The sequence below is a fragment of the Prionailurus viverrinus genome, chromosome X (genome assembly GCF_022837055.1).
Source record: "Prionailurus viverrinus isolate Anna chromosome X, UM_Priviv_1.0, whole genome shotgun sequence".
NCBI classification, from domain to species: Eukaryota; Metazoa; Chordata; class Mammalia; order Carnivora; family Felidae; genus Prionailurus; species Prionailurus viverrinus.
In genome coordinates, this window is record NC_062579.1 from 36,282,074 (window position 1) to 36,300,910 (window position 18,837).

General features: G+C 36.8%; 1 protein-coding gene across 6 annotated transcripts in view; it reads left to right on the forward strand.

The window, feature by feature from the left end:
• Nucleotides 1-18,837, forward strand: part of KDM6A (lysine demethylase 6A) — a 207,660-nt gene that overhangs the window by 118,815 nt on the left and 70,008 nt on the right. For all 6 annotated transcript variants that reach the window (XM_047845058.1, XM_047845055.1, XM_047845052.1 and 3 more), the window contains exons 7-8: nt 2,961-3,015; nt 7,048-7,082. In XM_047845058.1, coding sequence (XP_047701014.1) covers nt 2,961-3,015; nt 7,048-7,082 — 90 coding nt within the window. The remainder of the gene's footprint in view (nt 1-2,960; nt 3,016-7,047; nt 7,083-18,837) is intronic.

Sequence of the window (18,837 nt, forward strand, 5' to 3'; positions counted from 1 at the left end):
ATTGAACAAGTGAAAAGCTTTTAAAACAAAAGGTAACTTTGGTGACAAAAGCGTCAACAGAAATTATTATGAATAGAACCTTTTTGTTCAAGTGGACCAGAAGCGCTGTATAAAAAGAAAATCACCATAACATTAAAAAAACATGTTAGGTAAATCTTGCTTGGAAATTAATTTTCAGTAGAATGCTTTCTGCCTTGAGGTTTGTATGTAGTCTTTGAACTGCAGAAGCCTCTATCGCATAATAACTATTTCACACAGCAATGGTCAGTTTCAGTACTGCAGTATTTCCGGGTGGGGTGCAAATGTTTCCTGGCTGCTTCTGTTGGTGGCAGGGATGGCTGCTGGATATTTTACCTTGGTATTTTCAGATCCTGGGGCTGATTATTATAATTGATAGTCATTTCTGCTGGTTTATATGTTAATAGGTACATCTCTTTTGCATCTGGTTTAGATACTAGAAATGAAACTGTGAGGTCATGTCATTCCCACCCCAGTCCCTCATCTGCCTGTAGTTTACTGCAAAGTGTATCATTGTTTTTCTTTGTATGGGGTAGTTTTATGTTTTTAGTTTTCTTAGCTGCTTATACTTCGTAATTACTCTGTTAAGTTCTTTCATTCTCACATTCATGTTTTTGAATATGTACTCTTTTGCCAAGTAATTTTTCTAATACTGTTGCTATTTGAAAATGTTTAATATTTCACTGTGTTGTGGGTTTGAAATGATACATCAGTGACTTCATTGGTGCTTTTAAGAGTGATTGATAATTATGTAAACATGGTCCAGAACTGCTTCTGCCAGGTTTCATTGCAGGGCCTTGCATATTGATAGATGAAATGTAGTCTAGGCAATTTGAATTATGCATCTCTGCTCTTTGTGGGATGTCATTGTAATAGTAAAACTAACAATACTGCCATCTCCAAGTGTGTTTTTTTACAGGTCAGTTTGTATCCTTTGATGACTCAGTTAGGGAAGGTCTGCTTGCTAGCTCTTATCTAAATATAAGCATATGCCAACAGGATCGACTAGACTTAAGAATGTTGGAGAGTCTGAATGTGTGGCTACTGGGCTCCTCTTTTTGCCTAGAGGAAGACAACTGATTATAAAGCATGCTTTGCTTTCATAGTGCTCACTTTTTACTTCCTTTATAGAAGTATAGTTGACATACAGTGTTATATTAGATTCAGTTGTACGAGTACTGTTTAAAATAGTCTGGGATCTATTGCTATGGTAGCACACTAAAGGGATGTTTGAGTGTATATACAATCTGCTTAGCAGGCCAAGGGAAAATAAAAGCAGTTCCTTGTTTTTGTTTTGTTTTGTTTTGTTTTTTAATAAAAGCAGTTCTTGAAGTGCTCAGATGTTGGATCTTTTTTTTTTTTTTTTTTTTTTTTTTTTTCACTTAGTCAACCATGACACGTAACTTTTCATTTGTTTCGTTGATCATTGTATTCCTAGTTCCTGCATTGGTCTAAGGACATTATAGACACTTGAGAAATATTTGTTGAATGGATTAAATATTTAATAATTAAGGGTTATAGTCGTTTTGTTAGTAGTTTGTCCAGTCAGAATATTACAACCGTTAAATTTTAAAGAGTACTGCAGATGTAGGCTAGCCTAATTATGCTTGCACAATAACAGACATTTGTGAAGGAATATGATAGCTGCTGTGTTCATACCAAATGATGCCTTCTCATCTTTCTTTCACTGTAATACTGGGTAGCTGACATGAGTTTGTTTTTGGTAATGGAGGGTTCTAGTTGGCCAAGTGCAGTTTTGTTCATTCTGTGTTGAAATATAGTACTGAAAGCTTGCTAATGATTATTTCTTTCGATAAAGTCTTTTGGAGTTTACATCCAGAAGTTGTCATTAATGTGTATCAATTTTCAGTTTGTCCAATAGTTGTGAGAAATACAACTGTTTAGATATTTGGGTTGTGGAGAAGAATGAGCTTATTGTGGTCAAAATACTTTTTTAATGGGTTTGTGCTTTGGCTGTTGATTACTTTTAATGTTAAAACTTGTAGAGAATCAGAATATTTGAATATACATATATGGAAATATTTTTATTCAGAGTTCAAAGAGATTTACTTTTTTTTATCTTAAGGATTTTATACCAACTCTGGTACTCGTTTTTCTTTCTTAGTTTATACACCAGATTTAATGTTGATAAAGTAGATGTCACATGTCACCCAGTGTCCTTGATCATGGTTTGTGTTCTTAAAAATTCATGTTATCCACTGAATTTAGCATGCATTTTTTGGGCAGGTTTATATGATCTTGTTATAAATGGGTACTGTAAACTATTCGTGGTTTAATGTTGCCTACATATATAATAGCATATGCATTCTAAAAAGAAAACTATATTTCATAGAGGAGCTTGAACACAGGCTATTTGATGCATCCTTGGTAGTATTTCAGATAGTTTTTTTTCTGAATGTTTATTTATTTTTGAGAGAGAGTGTGAGTGGGGAGGTAAAGGGGGGGGGGGGGTGGTCAGAGGATCCGAAGCAGGCTCTGCCCTGACAGTAGAGCCCGGTGTGGGGCTGAACTCACAAACCATGAGATCATGATCTAAGCTGAAGTCGGGTGCTTAACTGACTGAGCCACCCAGGCACCCCTAACTTTCAGTTTTTAAAATAATGGTCTTAAACTATTTAAACTGCTCTAGACCTGATACTTACTATTTACCTGAAGGCTTTTTCTGAAGCTTTTTTCATATAAGCAAAATTATACATACAATAACTTGATTAAAGTTAATTCTCCATTCTCACTTGTCTCAAGAAAGTAACCCAGCAGCAGGTTATCAGCAATAAATGTACAAAGTAATTCTAGCTGTTTGTCTAGTGTGTTTTATTAGCCTAGCATGGTTTCATGATTATGTTAGACCTTATGTACTGGAAATTAAGGCACATGTATATGACTGAATTTAGTGCACTGATTTTCTCATTCTCTTCTTGCAGCATTTTCAGTTAGCTTTGGTTGACTGCAATCCCTGCACTTTGTCCAATGCTGAAAGTAAGTATTTTTAAGTAATAGTTTTCTACATGTATTCAGATCACCTCATGGCAAATAATAGTAGTAATGATGGTGATGATGATGATAGTGATAAACTCCTTTGCAATTTTTCTTCTAGAATTATTGAATCTAACTGTATTGGTTGCCATGGCTACTTGTACAGATGGAACATGTGAGACCAGTTATTGTGAACAGCCTGTGTCTAAAATAGATATGCCAGTGAACTGGGTAGTTGAATTAAAATTGTCTGCCCTAATGAACAAGATTGATTATGCATTAATTATATCATAGATGACTTTTGGGGGGATTAAAAACAGGGTTTGCCAGTGTTTTAGGAAAAATAAGTATACAGATATTCTTACGTGGTAGCTCACCGATTCCTGCTGTGTGGTATTAAAATTATTGGTAATTATGAATACTCCTTTGATTTTTTTTTTATTACAGCTTTACACATCATATATAAAGTTTGAAGTGACATTTTTCAATTAATTCAGAAAGAATGTGTGTGAGAAACCTGTTCCGATAACAGTGGTTTTCTTCAGTTATTTTCTGCTTCTGTGTACATCTCTTTCCAAAAGCAGATTGGGTTGATTATGATGTGTTTATCAATATGCATGTGTTGTCATATTTAGTGTTCTCTACAGTATAGCCAATAAAAGTTTAAAGGATATTCATTGGGTTCAAGCTCGATTTCTTTAAAACTTTCTTGAAATATTAAAATTTTAATTAGAGTGTATGAAAAATTGAATCATTCTTAATGAAAATTTCAGGTTAAAGGATTCTAGGTTTTAGAAAGTCGGTATTTTGCTCTAAGTGATTTCGTGTTTTAACTCCATAGAATGACATCAGGTGAAAAGTAGTGTCAGTGTTAAAAATGCCTAAGAAAATGATTGCGTACATGAAAAGACTGTAGAAATTAGAATGTAACTTGTTAGTACACGAATTACGACATGGTGTGGATTAAATCATCGTCTAAGCCAGACCAATTATATATATCATGCTTCTACTGGAGGCAGTTTCCTGAGAAAACATAAAAAATTTCTGTTTTCTTTAAATGAAACTCAGGATTTGCTACCGATCAGTGTGTTTGCTGAATAAATGGTGGCAGCAATATTGTAGTTTCTAAAATGAGGTTAGATTAGAAAAAAGTTTAACTCCGATACATTTATTAAATGTTAATTTATACTTTTTCCTTAATTATATGGGAGTAAGGGAACAGCTCGTTTTCATTTAATTGGTTATATCTTGTACCTTAAAGCTAACTCTCATAACTGTATGTCTGTTTGAATGATAACTTTTGAGGGATGTTTCATAAACTTTAGACTAATTATTTTGGTAAATCCTCATTTTATTCTGCTCTGTTGAAGTTAAATCTCAGTTGTAGGTCCTTGCTCTTGCTTGAGAGGAAGACACCTACATCTGTAGAATGAGTACCATTGGGCAGAAAACTTTTCCTGTTGAACGTGAAGACGATATTCGAACCATCATGAATACATTTTCAAGTTTACTGTGTCTCTCTCTCTGTATGTTGTTGAGAAGGGAAATAGGAGGGAGGGTAACCCACATCCTGGTTTGCCTGGACTCAGGACTTTCTGTGCTATAAGGCTGGTTACTGTGATGGAAGGGAACAGGCTTTATTTAGAGACATTAGGCCATTATAGTTCAGTTGAATTGGGTAGTTTATTTTAGGCAGTCTGTGTGATTACATGATAGCCATGGTAATGGCTGATGTCTCACAGAGCACTAACAAATGTAGATTACCTACTTTGAGCCAGACATTATTACTATTTAAATGCCAGGCTCTTATTATCTTTGCAAAGCGTATTTCTCTTTGAATTTTAAAGTCATCACCTGTTTGTGTATGCCACAGACCTTGACTACTCTTTGAAATCTTCCATGTTACTTTGTGATACTAAAGACGATCAGAAAATTATAGAAAGTAAAGTAAGCTTTTAAAAAAATGTCTATATGAGATATTTGTATTTTATGGCACAGTTCATTTATGCAATTAAAAAGTAAGTAGATACACTTATTGCGTCTAGAGCTTTTTAAGAGGGGTTAATTACAGTTGGTGTTTTAAAAAGCAGAATCATGGTGACGTGAGACTTTTCATTATATGTTGGTCCCTTGGGATAAAATTGTTTTCTCTAGATTTAATTAATTCTCTTAATTCTAAAAATAATGTATAATTTCTGAATAAAGTTTAATTTCAGAACCTTTTACGGCAATCTTTGTTAAAAATTTCCACTTCTAATTGAGACTTGCCAAGTGGAGCTTTTTTGGTTGTATGGTTATATTTCACTTGAAGACGATTTTTAACAACTTAAATATGTGGTGACTTTCACACTACAAAAGATGACACTGGATTTAGTAATTCATTGCTTAGGGGGGCCCTAGATGGAGGGCCTAGGGACTGAGCTTAGAGGAAGTTAAAGGTGGTAGTGGGATGCTAGCTAGCTAGTTCTTTTCTTCCTTATCACCTTTATTAGAGGTGTAAGAAGATAGGAAATGAATATAGTTTTTCCATCCCTTTCTCGTTCTCTTAGCCTGTAACCCAGTCTCCCTCCAGTGATGCACTGAGGTGAGATTTGGACTTGAATCTCAAGGAGAGCTGTATTGGAAAGGGGGAGTGCAGAATAAGAAAAGCCCTCAACAGATCTGGATAAAGGGGATATCTCTATATGTAGAAATTTTGTTATTATTTTTATGTGTTTTTCACAAAACTGATTTTCATTTTCTAAAGATATTTGTTTTGCCTCATCTCTGATTAATGTGTGATATTTAACAATTGTTTATGGAGAGAGATGTAGTATTTACTTTCGATCCAAAAATGTTTGGTTTTAAAGTTCATTATATATTTCATTTGTTTGTTTTGTTTTTTAGGGTTACTTAGTTTAGTTCTTCCCAGGTGCTGGTCGAGGGAACAGGTATCAGAATATCTTGCAGAACCCATTAAAAAGGCAGCCTTCTAGGCCTTGCCCCAGGCTCACTGAATCATAATCTCAGGAATCTCTATTTTTAACAAACCTCCCAGGTGAATCTTACTGTTAGGAGAATCAGTGAGAGAGTTACTTCATGGTGCATCCCTCAGTGAGTACTTGATGATAGCTGTGTGGACCTTGTTTTCAAAGATGCACATAAACATTTTGCATATACATTTGATAGGCTCCCAGACTCTTTGAAATCCAGCTGTGAAATCCAGGTAGATGGAACATTTAAAAAAAGAGGTTTGTCATTGAAGAATGGAAATTAGAGCATTAAAGTAGCTAGAATCCAGTTTTGATTTCCTGGTTCATTGTTGCTTTTGTTGCATCATTCATACTTTGGTGATGCAGTATATCAGGAAGACCTGCAAACAGAAGCTGAAGTATATTTCTTTGATTTTCAAGACATACTTGTTAATCTTGTGACTCTTTACTATTCTTGCCTTCTAAGTGGTTTGTCTTTTTTTTTTTTTTTGAATAATTCTGAACAACCGATAGAGAAATGCAACAACTCATTTCCTCTGTGTGTTGTTACTAGAGTCATCCTGGCTTATGACTTCTTTATAAATGTTGTTATGAAATACGGTATAAAGAATTAGAGGCTTTCTTTGGTTCTAGTACTTTTTTTTTTTTTTAACCGAAATACTGACTTTACTATATTTTATTGACATGGACCTCTGTTTTTAAAATATCATGTTTTGATATGCATAGATTTATAAGAGTTTTCTCTGTTTGCTTAATCTTACAGTTTTGAATGTTGTAAGGAATATACTCACTTGCTATAGATTTTAATGTTGATTTTAATAATTAAACTGACAAATTTTGATAATGACCAACAATGAATACATGTGGCACAAACAGCTTCTTGTGTCATGTTCTTGAGTGTGTTTGCTTGTGTATTTTGTCTTATTAAAAATAAAAGTTATGTTCTGTTACTTAAATCTCTATAGTGTAGACTGTGCTTATGTTTGGCATTTTATATTCTTCTTTAATTTACCCTAAACACTACTCTAATGGTATTGATTTTTATTTTCCATCATCTTTGCAGTTCAATTTCACATTGCCCACTTATATGAAACCCAGGTAAGTGTTTTAACTTATCTTACTTTAAGCAAATGTGATCACCCATAAGTGAAATCAGACATACATGTATTTTAATGGGATTCTGGACACTGTCTCCTTCATATGTTTTATATTCATTAAATGTGATCAAGATTTTACTTAGTGAAACAGTACTTGCTGTGTATGAAGAAGTTTCATTTAATATGTTTTGTCTCTAAACTTTGAACTATCTGTAGCTTTAAATGACTGTTTAAGTTTTCTCTTATTCTCTTTTTTATTATTTTCTTAATGTTTATTTTTGAGACATAGAGCATGAGCGGGGGGGAGGGGCAGAGGGAGAGGGAGATACAGAATCTGAAGCAGGCTCCCGGCTCTGAGCTATCAGCACAGAGTGCGATGTGGGGCTCGAGAACCCACAGACCACAAGGTCTCGACCTTAACCGACTGAGCCATGCAGGCACCCCATGTTTTCTCTTATTCTTAATGTAGAATGCCTAGTTTTCTTTGCAAAATGTTTATAGGTGGTTGTTATAATGCATTGCTATTTAGTTTTACTTTTTCTTAAGAATGAAATATTCCTTCCACGTGTCACCATTTAAAAGCCATATTAGAGTCATCTCTTGATCTAATTACCAATAAATACTTTTATGGTTGCTATACTTACAAACCTTTTTTTGTTTAATTAGAACATTTTGTTTTTGTGTATGGCAGACTTTGCTTAGTTGTCTGATAAAAGGCATAACACATAGACATTTACTCTAGGCAGTAGCATGGAAAATCAGTTATAATTTGATATGAAAGTAAAATATTGAGTAATCAGAGTTTACCCAAAACATAAATTTTATAACCACTCTTTAGGGGAAAAAATACTGTCATATTTGTGCATCTGTTTTGTAAGGTCTCTTTAGTTTCAATGCCACCATGGAGGGCTTGAAAAAATTAACATCAGATTCCTGGACACTTCGATCTGCTGTGCCCCTGATTCCCCCAAAACACATGGGTGTGTGTGCCCTAGGAAGAAGAATTTATGCACCCTACTAATCTAGGGATTTTATCAACCTTGAGAAGATGCTTGTGAGAATTACATCAGCTTGTGGATCAGCCTTTACCTGCCAATGCTAATCCCAGCTTCTGCCAACTGCTGATTTTTGCCAAATCAGCAAGGGCCCCGGGGGGAAAGCAGCTACAGAAATCAGGTTCCTCTCCAAAGTTGTTCTTTCTTTGGAGTCTTAGCCCCTTCTGTTCTGATTACCTCAGGAGCTCTCTGCTGCCTTCAAAATGAGAAGTTCTGATTTTTTTTTTCCCCTGAACTTTTCTAGTTCTTAGTGAACTTTGGCAATAGCCAAAGCCGAAGTTTCCTCACTTTTATTTTTAATGAGAGTTTTTGCTGGTGGTGGAATTATCTTATTTGACCACTTTGAAATTTACATTCCATTGTCTTCTGGCTTTCATTGTTTCTCATGAGAAATTGTCTGTTAGTGTTAATTTTTTTAATCTTGTGAAGGTAATATGGGGACAGGGCCCTCCCTCCATCGGTTCTTTCATTTGATACATTGTAGTTCCCATTAAGATTAAACAAAACAAAACCAGAAGAACAAAATTCATGGCAAGGAGACTGTAATTATTAGGCGACAAAAGATGACACTGTAAGCATATGAAAAATGCTTATACTTTCTATACTCCCTATAGAAAGTAACTTTTTTATAGTTCAGCTAATTGTAGGAATATTTATAAATATGGAATTTTGAAATGTAAATTTAAGTAGTCCTATATGGTTAATGGCCACTGCTAGGTACTCAAAATAATTGAATTAAAGTTTCTTTATATAAAAAGTCTCCCTGCTAATAAATGTAGACATTATTTAGTATCACTTTACAAACCCCGAGGGCCCTATACCCACATTACCTTTACAGGGTTAAACAATAAGACTGTGATTAAGACAGAAAAGTGAGGGAATACTTTTTTTACAAGAGGGGTTAAGGAAGGCCTCTCTGAGCAGGAGCTATTTGGGCTGAGCCCAGAAATGTTTTGGTTAAATTTAATCATAAATATGGGTTAGGGTTACTTTATTTTTTAGCATTTTAAAAAATGTTTTAATTTTTATTTTTGAGAGAGAGAGCACATTCATGCATGAGTTGGGGAGGGGCAGAGAGAGTGGGGGACAGAGGATCTGAAGTAGGCTCTGAGTTGACAGGACAGAGCCTGATGTGGGACTCAAACTCATGGACAGTGAGATCGTGACCTGAGCCAAAGTCAGACGCTTAACCGAATGAGCCACCCAGGTGCCTCTAAGCTTTACTGAGGTGTAACCGACAAATAAAATTGTAAGATAAACTGCACAGTGTGATGATTTGATACACACACACACACACACACACACACACACACAGTGAAAGGATTTCTGCAATTACACGCATTGCATTGAGTAAAGTAACACACCTGTCACCTCACCTACCACTCCCCACCCCCGCCAGATTCTACATATAAGTGATACCATAAAGTATTTGTCTTCCTCTGTCTGGCTAATTTCACTTAGCATAATGACTTCCACGTTCACCCATGTTGTTGCAAATGACAGAATTTCCTTCTCTTTTAAGGCTGAAATACTATTCCATTATATTTATATACCACAGTTTCTTCACCCATCTTTCCACCAACACTTAGGTTGTTTCCATGCCTTGGCTGTTGTCAGTGATGCTGCATTGAGCATGGGAATACAGATATATCTCTTGGAGATAATGGTTTTGTTTCCTTTGAAAATCTGTCCAGAAGTGGGATTGCTGAATGATACACTAGTTCTATTTAGGTATGGATAATTTTAATGGGATGTCATCTCCCACACAACTGTTTTTACTAGATTTAACAATTAGATTCTCATAGGTTGCTCGGTGTGTTGTCATACTATCTCTAAATACATTTTATTTCTCTGTATAATGTCATGTGTCCAAATATAGACACATATTATGTCATGTTAGGAATTGTTCTTGGAAAGCTATATCAGTTATTCTTTTCACATTCACATTTAAGTTCCAGTTAGTCAACCTGCAGTGTAATATTAGTTTCAGGTGTACTATATAGTGATTCAGCACTTCCATACAACATGGGGTGCTCATCATAGGAAGTGCAATCTTTGATCCCCATCACCTGTTTCACCACCCCCCCCCCTTCCCTTCCCTTCTGGTAACCATCAGTTTGTTCTCTATAGTTAAGAGCTTGTTTCTTGGTTTACCTCTCCCTTTCTTTTTTCCTTTGCTCGTTTGTTTCTTAAATTCCACATAGGAGATACGGTATTTGTCTTTCTCTGACTGACTTATTTCATTTAGCAGAATACTCTCTAGCTTCATCCACATGGTTACCAATGACAAGATTCCATTCTCTTTCATGACTGAATAATATTCCATAGTATTTATATATATACCACATCTTCATCCATTCATCGATGGATACTTGGACTGTTTCCATAATTTGGCTATTGTAGGTAATGTTGCTGTAAACATAGGGGTGCATGTATCTCTTTGAATTAGTATTATTGCATTTGGGTAAATACTTAGTAGTGCAATTGCTGGATGGTAGGGTACTTCTATTTTTAACTTTTTGAGGGACCACCATACTGTTTTCCAGAGCGGCTGCACCAGTTTGCATTCCCACCAAACAGTGCAAGAGGGTTCCCATTTTACCACATCCTCACCAATGCCTGTTGTTTCTTGTATTGTTGATTTTAGCCATTCTGACAGGTGTGAGGTGATCTCTCATTGTAGTTTTGATTTGCATTTCCCTGGTGATGAGAAATGTTGAGCATCGTTTCATGTGTCTTTTGGCCATCTGTGTGCCTTCTTTGGAAAAATGTGTATTCATGTCTTCTGCCCATTTTTCAATTGGATAATTTGTGTTTGGGGTGTTTATTGTATAAGATTTTTATATATTTTGCATAGTAACCCTTTATCAGCTATGTCATTTGCAAATATCTTCTCCCATTCTGTAGGTTGCCTTTCAGTTTTGATGACTGTTTCCTTTGCTGTGGAGAAGCTTTTTATTTGGAGGTAGTCCCAATAGTTTATTTTTGCTTTTGTTTCCCTTGCCGCAGGAGCCCTATCTAGTAGAAAGTTGCTATGGCTGATGTCAAGGAAATTACTGCCAGTGTTTTCTTCAAGGACTCTTATGGTTTCAGGTTTCACATTTAGGTCTTTAATCCGTTTTGAGTTTATCTTTGTGTACGGTGAAAGAGAATGGTCCAGGTTCATTCTTTTGCATGTTGTTCAATTTACCAACACCATTTGTTAAAGAGACCGTCTTTTCCCATTGGATATTCTTTTCTGCTTTGTCAAACGTTAATTGGCCGTATAATTGTGGGTTCATTTCTGGGTTTTTTATTCTGTTCTGTTGATCTATGTGTCTATTTTTGTGCCAGTACCATACTGTTTTGATCACTGCAGCTTTGTAATATAACTTAAGGTCCAGAATTATGCCTCCAGCTATGTTTTTCTTTTTCAAGGTTTCTTTGGCTATTCGTTGGTCTTTTGGGGTTCCCTACAAATTTTAGGATTGTTTGTTCCAACTCTCTGAAAAAAGCTCTTGGTATTTTGATAAGGATTGCATTAAATCTGTAGATTGCTTTGGGTATTATAGGCATTATAAAAATATTTGTTCTTCTAATCCATGGGAATGGCATGTCTTTCCACTTCTTTGTGTCATCATCCAGTTTCTTTCATCAGTATTTTATAGTTTTCGAGTACAGGTCTTTCACCTCTTTGGTTAGGTTTATTCCTAGGTATCTTGTTGTTTCTGGTGCAATTGTAAATGAAATTAGTTCCTTAATTTCTGTTTCTGCTGCTCATTTTTGGTGTATAGCAGTGCAACAGAGTTTTGTATGTTGGTTTTGTATCCTACAGCTTTACTGAAGTTAGCAGTTTTTGCAGTTTTTTGATGGACTCTTGGGTTTTCTATGTATAGCACCATGTCATCTGCAAATAGTGAAAGTTTTACTTCTTCCTTGCCAATTTGGATGCCTTTTTATTTCTTTATATTGACCAATATTGTGTTTAACAGAAGGGGTGAGAGTGGACATCCCTGTCTTGTTCCCGATCGTAGAAGAAAGGCTCTCAGGTTTTCCCCATTTAGGGTGATGTAGGGTTTTTCATATATGGCCTTTATTATGTTGAGGTGTGTTTCCTCTCACCCTGCTTTTTTGAGAGATTTTATCATAAGTGGATGCTGTACTTTATCAAATGCTTTTTCTGCATCTGTTGAAATAATCCTGTAGTTCTTATCCTTTCTCTTGTTAATGTGATTTATCACATTGATTTGTGAATATTGAACCACCCTTGCAACTTGATCATGGCGAATGATTTTTTTTTTTTTTTAATGTATTGTTGGATTTGCTTTGCTAGTGTTTTGCTGAGGATTTTTCATCAGTGTTCATCAGAGATATTGGTCCGTAGTTCTCTTTTTTTGTGTCTTTATCTGGCTTTGGTATCTGGTTAATGCTGGTCTCATAGAATAAATGTGTAAGTTTTCCTTCCTTTTCTCTTTTTTGGAATCCTTTGAGGAGAACTCTTCTTAAAATGTTTTGTAGAATTCACCTGTGAAGCCATCTTCTCCTGTACTTTGTTTGGGGGAGTTTTTTGATTACTGAATCAATTTCTTTGTTGGATTGGATTGGTCTACTCATGGTTTCTATTTCGTCCTATTTCAGTTTTGGTAATTTATATCTAGGAATTTATTTCTTCCAGGTTGTCCAATTTGTCGGCATATAGATTTTCATAATAATAATCTTATAATTGTTTGTATTTCTGTGGTGTGGGTTGTTATTCCTCCTGTCTCATTTGTGATTTTATTTTTGCATTTTTTAAAAAAAATTTAAAGTACTTTTTTATGTTTATTTTTGAGAGGGAGGGAGGGAGGGAGAGAGAGAGAGAGAGAGAGAGAGATGTGGGGGAGGGGCAGACAGAGGGAGACAGAGGATCTGAAGCGGGCTCTGCACTGACAGCAGAGAGTCCGATGTGGAGCTTGCACTCACGAACCATGAGATCATGACCTGAGCCGAAGTCAGATGCTTAATTGACTGAGCCACACAGGCACCCCTCATTTGTGATTGTGTGTGTGTGTGTGTGTGTGTGTGTGTGTGTGTGTGTGTGTGTATTTTCTTTTTGACGAATCTGGCTAGAGGTTAATAAATTTTACTATTTTTTTCCAAGAACCAGCCCCTGGTTTCATGATCTCTGTTGTTTTGTTAGTTTCTATATCATTTATTTCTGCTCTAATTTTGATTATTTTCTTCCTTCTGCTGGCTTTAGGCTTCATTTATTCCTTTTCTAGCTCTTTTAGGTAGAAGGCTAGGTTGTTTATTTGAGCGTTTTCTTCTTGAGGTAGGGGCGTGTGTATTGCTATGTACTTCCCTCTTAGAACTTCTTTTGCTGCATCCCAAAGGTTTGGGGCTGTTGTGTTTTCATTTTCATTTGTTTCATACATTTTTTATTTCTTCTTTGATTGACTGGTTGACCCATTCATTGTTCAGTATCATGTTACTTAACCTGTGTGTATTTGTGGTCTTTCCAGAGTTTTTCTTGTGGTTGACTTCTAGTTTCATAGTATTGTGGTCAGAAAAGGTGCATGGTATGACTTTGATCTTCTTGAGTTTGTTGAGTCCTGTTTTGTGGCCTAATATGTGATCTGTTCTGCAGAATGTCCTATGTGCACTTGAATAGAATATGTATTCTGTTTCAGGATGCAGTGTTCTGAACATATGTGTTAAATCCATCCGATCCATTGTGTCCTTCAAATCCATTGTTTCCTTGTTGATTTTCTGTTTAAATGATCTGTTCATTGATGTAAGTGGGATGTTAAAGTCCCCTATTATTATCGTATTATTATGGATTGGTTTCTTTACGTTTGTTATTGTGTTTTAAAGTCTAGTTTGTTGGATATAAGTATTGCTACTCAAACTTTCTTTTGACATTCATTTGCACGATAAATGCTTCTCCACCCCCTCAGTTTCCATCTGCATGTGTCTTTAGGTCTAAAAGGAGTCTCTTGTAGGCAGCATATAGATGGGTTTTGTTCTTTTATCCATTCTATCACCTGATGGCTTTTGATTGGAGCATTTGGTCCATTTACATTCAAAGTAATTATTGATAGATATGTATTTATTGCCATTTTATTGCTTGTGTTTGTTTCTGGAGATTTTCTCTGATTCTTTCATGGTGTGCTGGTTTTCTTTATTGCCTTACTTGGATTTCTTTTTATTCATTGCATATCTATTACTATTCTTTTACTTGTGGTTATCTCTAGGTTAATATATGACCTCTTCTGCCTATAACTGTCTACATTGTTGATGGTCGTTTAAATTTGAACTCATTCTACTCTTGTCCTCCCCACGTTTTAGGTATATGTTGTTATATTTTACATCCTTTTAGTTTGACTGAGTTTTTAATAGAAATCTTCTTTTTACTGCTTTTGTGTTTCCTACCTTCATACTGTCAATTTTGGTTTTTCTTTTCCACTCACAGAGTCCCGTGTAAGTATTTGCTGGAGAAGTGGCTTAGTGGTCACAAACTCCTTTAGTTTTTGTTTGTCTGTCAAACTCTTTATTTCTCCTTCTGTTTTGAATGTTAGCCTTGCTGGATAGGGCATTCTTGGTGGCAGATTTTTTCCAGTCACCATTTTGAATATATCAGCCAGTCCCTTCTGGCTTGGAGAATTTCTGCTGAAAAATCTGCTTGATAGCCTCATGGTTTTTCCATTATAAGTAACTGTCTTATTTTGTCTTGTTTAAAAAAAATTTTTTTTGTCACTACATTTGCCAATTTAATTATAATATTTCTTGGTGTGGGTCTGCTTTTGTTGTTTTGATGGAGTCACTGAGTTCCCTACATCTGTTCTCATGTTGCATAATTATTCTTTTCTCTTTTGTTCAGCTTCATTACTGAGTCTTCTTAGTCATTAATTCATTCCTCTGCTTCTTCCAGCCTGCTGTTCATTGCATCAGTCCTGTTTCTAATCTCATTTATTATACTCTTCATCTCTGATTGATTCTAACTCTTTTATTTCTGTGGTAAGGGTCTCACTGATGTCTTCCATTCTTTTCTCATGTCCAGTTAGTATCCTTATGGTCATTGATTTAAGTTCTCCATCAGTTCTGTTACTTATATCTGTTTCACCTAGATCTCTGGCCATGACCTTATCTTGTTCTTTCATTCGAGATAAATTTCTGTGTTCTCATTTTGTCTAAGTCTCTGCCTTCTTTTATGTTAGAAAAGCCACTTGTGTCTCATGATCCTGAACTTAATGGCCTTATGAAGAAGATGTCATGTAGTGTCCAGGGCCTGGCACTTCAGGGAATGTATCTGCTGTGTGCTGTATGCACTCTGCTATTGTGTCGTGGCTGCTTTCTCCTTCAGGCCAGTCATCTGCAGAGACTTTTCTTTGCTTGTTGTAGGCAGTTTGTGTCCCTGGCCTGAATGCAGCAGGTTTTAACTAGGTGTGCCCTGGTCTGCTTGTGAAATGAGAACTGTCATCACCTCCACTGGAACTGAGACCCTGCAGAACTTTGTGGTCAGGGCATGTGGTGTGGGCAGGAGTTTGTGCTGTTCTTCTGGGGGAGGGGCCCATGGCACTGGGGCTGAGGTAAGTGTGACTGATAAAGGGCAGTTCCACCAGAGTGGGGAGGGGGGTGGGGCTTAATGTAAGTAATTTAGGCAGCTAGTATCCCTGTTGCACTGGTTCTTGCTAGTGGCTCTGTGCTTATGCCGAGTGGTGGGAGTGTGGGGGGAGAATGGTGCCAGCCAGCTACTTTGTTCCTGGAGACATCTCTCTGTGAACACTGCTTCTCACGGGCATGCTCTGAGAGGAGCAGATCATCTTCCCACTGCGTTCCCCAGGTGCTCTTCAGATAGCTGTGTTCATGCTGTGTGTGCCTGGGTTGTTTGCCTGCTGTCTCTCCAAGAGCAGTCCTGATGCCTCTGGACTCTCGCAGAGGCCAGCCCAGCCCACTGATACTTTAAGTTTTCGATTTAAGGCCATCTGGTTGCAAGAACTCATGAAATTCAGCCCCTCTCATTTTCCAATCCAGTGGCCATAGGGAAACATTCTCCTTGTGCATTCCCTTGTGCTCTGATCTCACTCTCTCACTCTTCTCTCCAGCCACAGCTCTCTCCGCTCTGCAGCAGCCAATATCGATTTCTCCTCTAAATCATGTCTGCACTTTCTACCTTGTTTGATGTGACTTCTTCTCTACCTTGAGTTGTGGAGTTTGTTCTGCCAGTCTTCAGGTTGATTTCTGGGGCATTTAGAATGATTTGTACAAAGTTTTCTATTTGTGTTTGGAAGCAAGCCAAGGGTTATCCTACTTTGCTGCCATCTTCGAGGGAAGTCCTATATCATTTATTTAATGTAGCTTTCCCTATTTATGTGTGTGTGTGTGTGTGTGTGTGTGTGTGTGTGTGTGTGTGTGTAAATGTATATTTATTTATTTAAATTTACATCCAAGTTAGCATATTGCACAATAATGATTTCAGGAGTAGAATCCAGTGATTCATCCCCTACATAAAACACCCAGTGCTCATCCCCACAAGTGTCCTTCTTAATGTCCCTTGGCCATTTAGCCCATCCCCCCACCCATAACCCCTCCATCACCCTAAGTTTGTTCTCAGTATTTAAGAGTCTCTTATGTTTTGCCCCCCTCCCTGTTTTTATGGTATTTTTGTTGTCCTTCCCTTATTTCATCTCTTTTGTATCTTAAATTCCACATATGAGTGAAGTCATATGATATTTGTCTTCCTCTAATTTCGCTTAGCATAATACACTCTAGTTCCATCCACATCGTTGCAAATGGCAAGATTTCATTCATTTTGATCACTGAGTAATATTCCTGTGTATGTGTATGTGCACACATACATATATATACATATATACATACACATACAAACACACACACACACACATACATCCATACATACATACCACATCTTCTTTATCCATTTATCTGTTGATGGACATTTGGACTCTTTCCATACTTTGGCTATTGTCGATAGTGGTGCTGTAAACCTTGGGATGCATGTGCCTCTTCAAAACAGACACCTGCATCCTTTGGATAAGTACCTAGTAGTGCAATTACTGGGTCATAGAGTAGTTCAGTTTTTAAGTTTTGAGCAACCTCCATACTGTTTTCCAGAGTGGCTGCATCAGTTTGCATTCCCACCAGCAGTGCAAAAGGGTTCCTCTTTCTTCTGCCATCCTTGCCAACATCTGTTGTTGCCCGAGTTGTTAATGTTAGCCATTCTGACAGGTGGAAGGTGGTATCTCACTGTGGTTTTGATTTGCATTTCCCTGATGATGAGTGATGTTGAGCATCTTTTCATGTGTCTGTTAGCCATCTAGATGTCTTCTTTGGAAAAGTGTCGTCTATTCACGTCTTATGCCCATTTCTTCACTGGGCTGTTTGTTTTTTGGGTGTTGAATTTGATAAGTTCTTTATAGATTTTGATAGTTCTTTATAGATAACCCTTTATCTGATATATCATTTGCAAATATCTTCTCCCATTCCATCAGTTGCCTTTTAGTTTTGCTGATTGTTACCTTCTCTGTGCAGAAAAGAAGTTTTTTATCTTCATGAGGTCCCAGTAGTTCATTTTTGCTTTTGTTTCCCTTGCCTGAAGTTACTGCGGCTGAGGTCAAAGAGGTTTTTGCCTGCTTTCTCCTCTAGGATTTTGATGGCTTCCTGTCTTCTATTTAGGTCTTTCATCCATTTTGAGTTTATTTTTGTATATGGTATAAGAAAGTGGTCCAGGTTCATTCTTCTGCAGGTCGCTGTCCAGTTTTCCCAGCACTACTTGCTGAAGAGACTGTCTTTATTCCATTGGATATTCTTTCTTGCTTTGTCAAAGATGAGTTGGCCATACATTTGTGGGTCCATTTTTGGGTTCTCTGTTTTGTTCCATTGATTTAAGTGTCTGTTTTTGTGTCAGTGCCATGCTGTCTTGTAACAGCTTTGTAACACATCTTGAAGTCTAGAATTGTAGCTTTCCCATTTTATTAGCTGAGACCTGTAGAACCACTTTTTTTCTAAAATTGTTTTAAATGTTATTATTTTTGAGAGAGAGAAAGAAAGAGAACAAGAGCGAGAACGAGAACACAAAGCGGGGAGGGGGCAGAGAGAGGGAGACACAGAATCTGAAGCAGGTTCCAGGCTCTGAGTTGTCAGCACCAGAGCCTGATGCGGGGCTCGAACTCATGAACTGTGAGATCATGTCAGACACTTAACCGACTGAGCCACCCAGGTGCCCCATAGAACCACTTTATTTTCTAATAGTAATAGTATTAATTGCCCCCCCCCTTGAATTTAATTAAATAACTTGAACAGTTTGCCATCTAAATGCTTATTAGTCTTGAGTCAGTTGAGTGCCTGACTCTTGATTTCGGCTCAGGTGTCAGGCTCCGCACTGACCGTGTAGGGCCCGCTTGGGATTCTCTCTGTCCCTTTCTCTGCCTGGCCCCTGTTCACCTGCACACGTGTGTGTGTGTGTGTGTGTGTGTGTGTGTGTGTGTGTGTGTGTACACGTGCTCTCTTTCTCAAAATAAATAAATAAACATTAAAAAATACTTATTAGCCTTTATGGATGAAAGATACAGAATTTTCCTTTTTAATTTTGTCATTAAGACATTACTTATTTTTGAATAGATAACCCAAAATGAAAGTGCCTGAAAGAATACTTGCTGAAGCCTCATCCTCATTCCTTTTCTGTAACAAACTATTCCACTCCCCAAAGGTACTAGTGTTTTT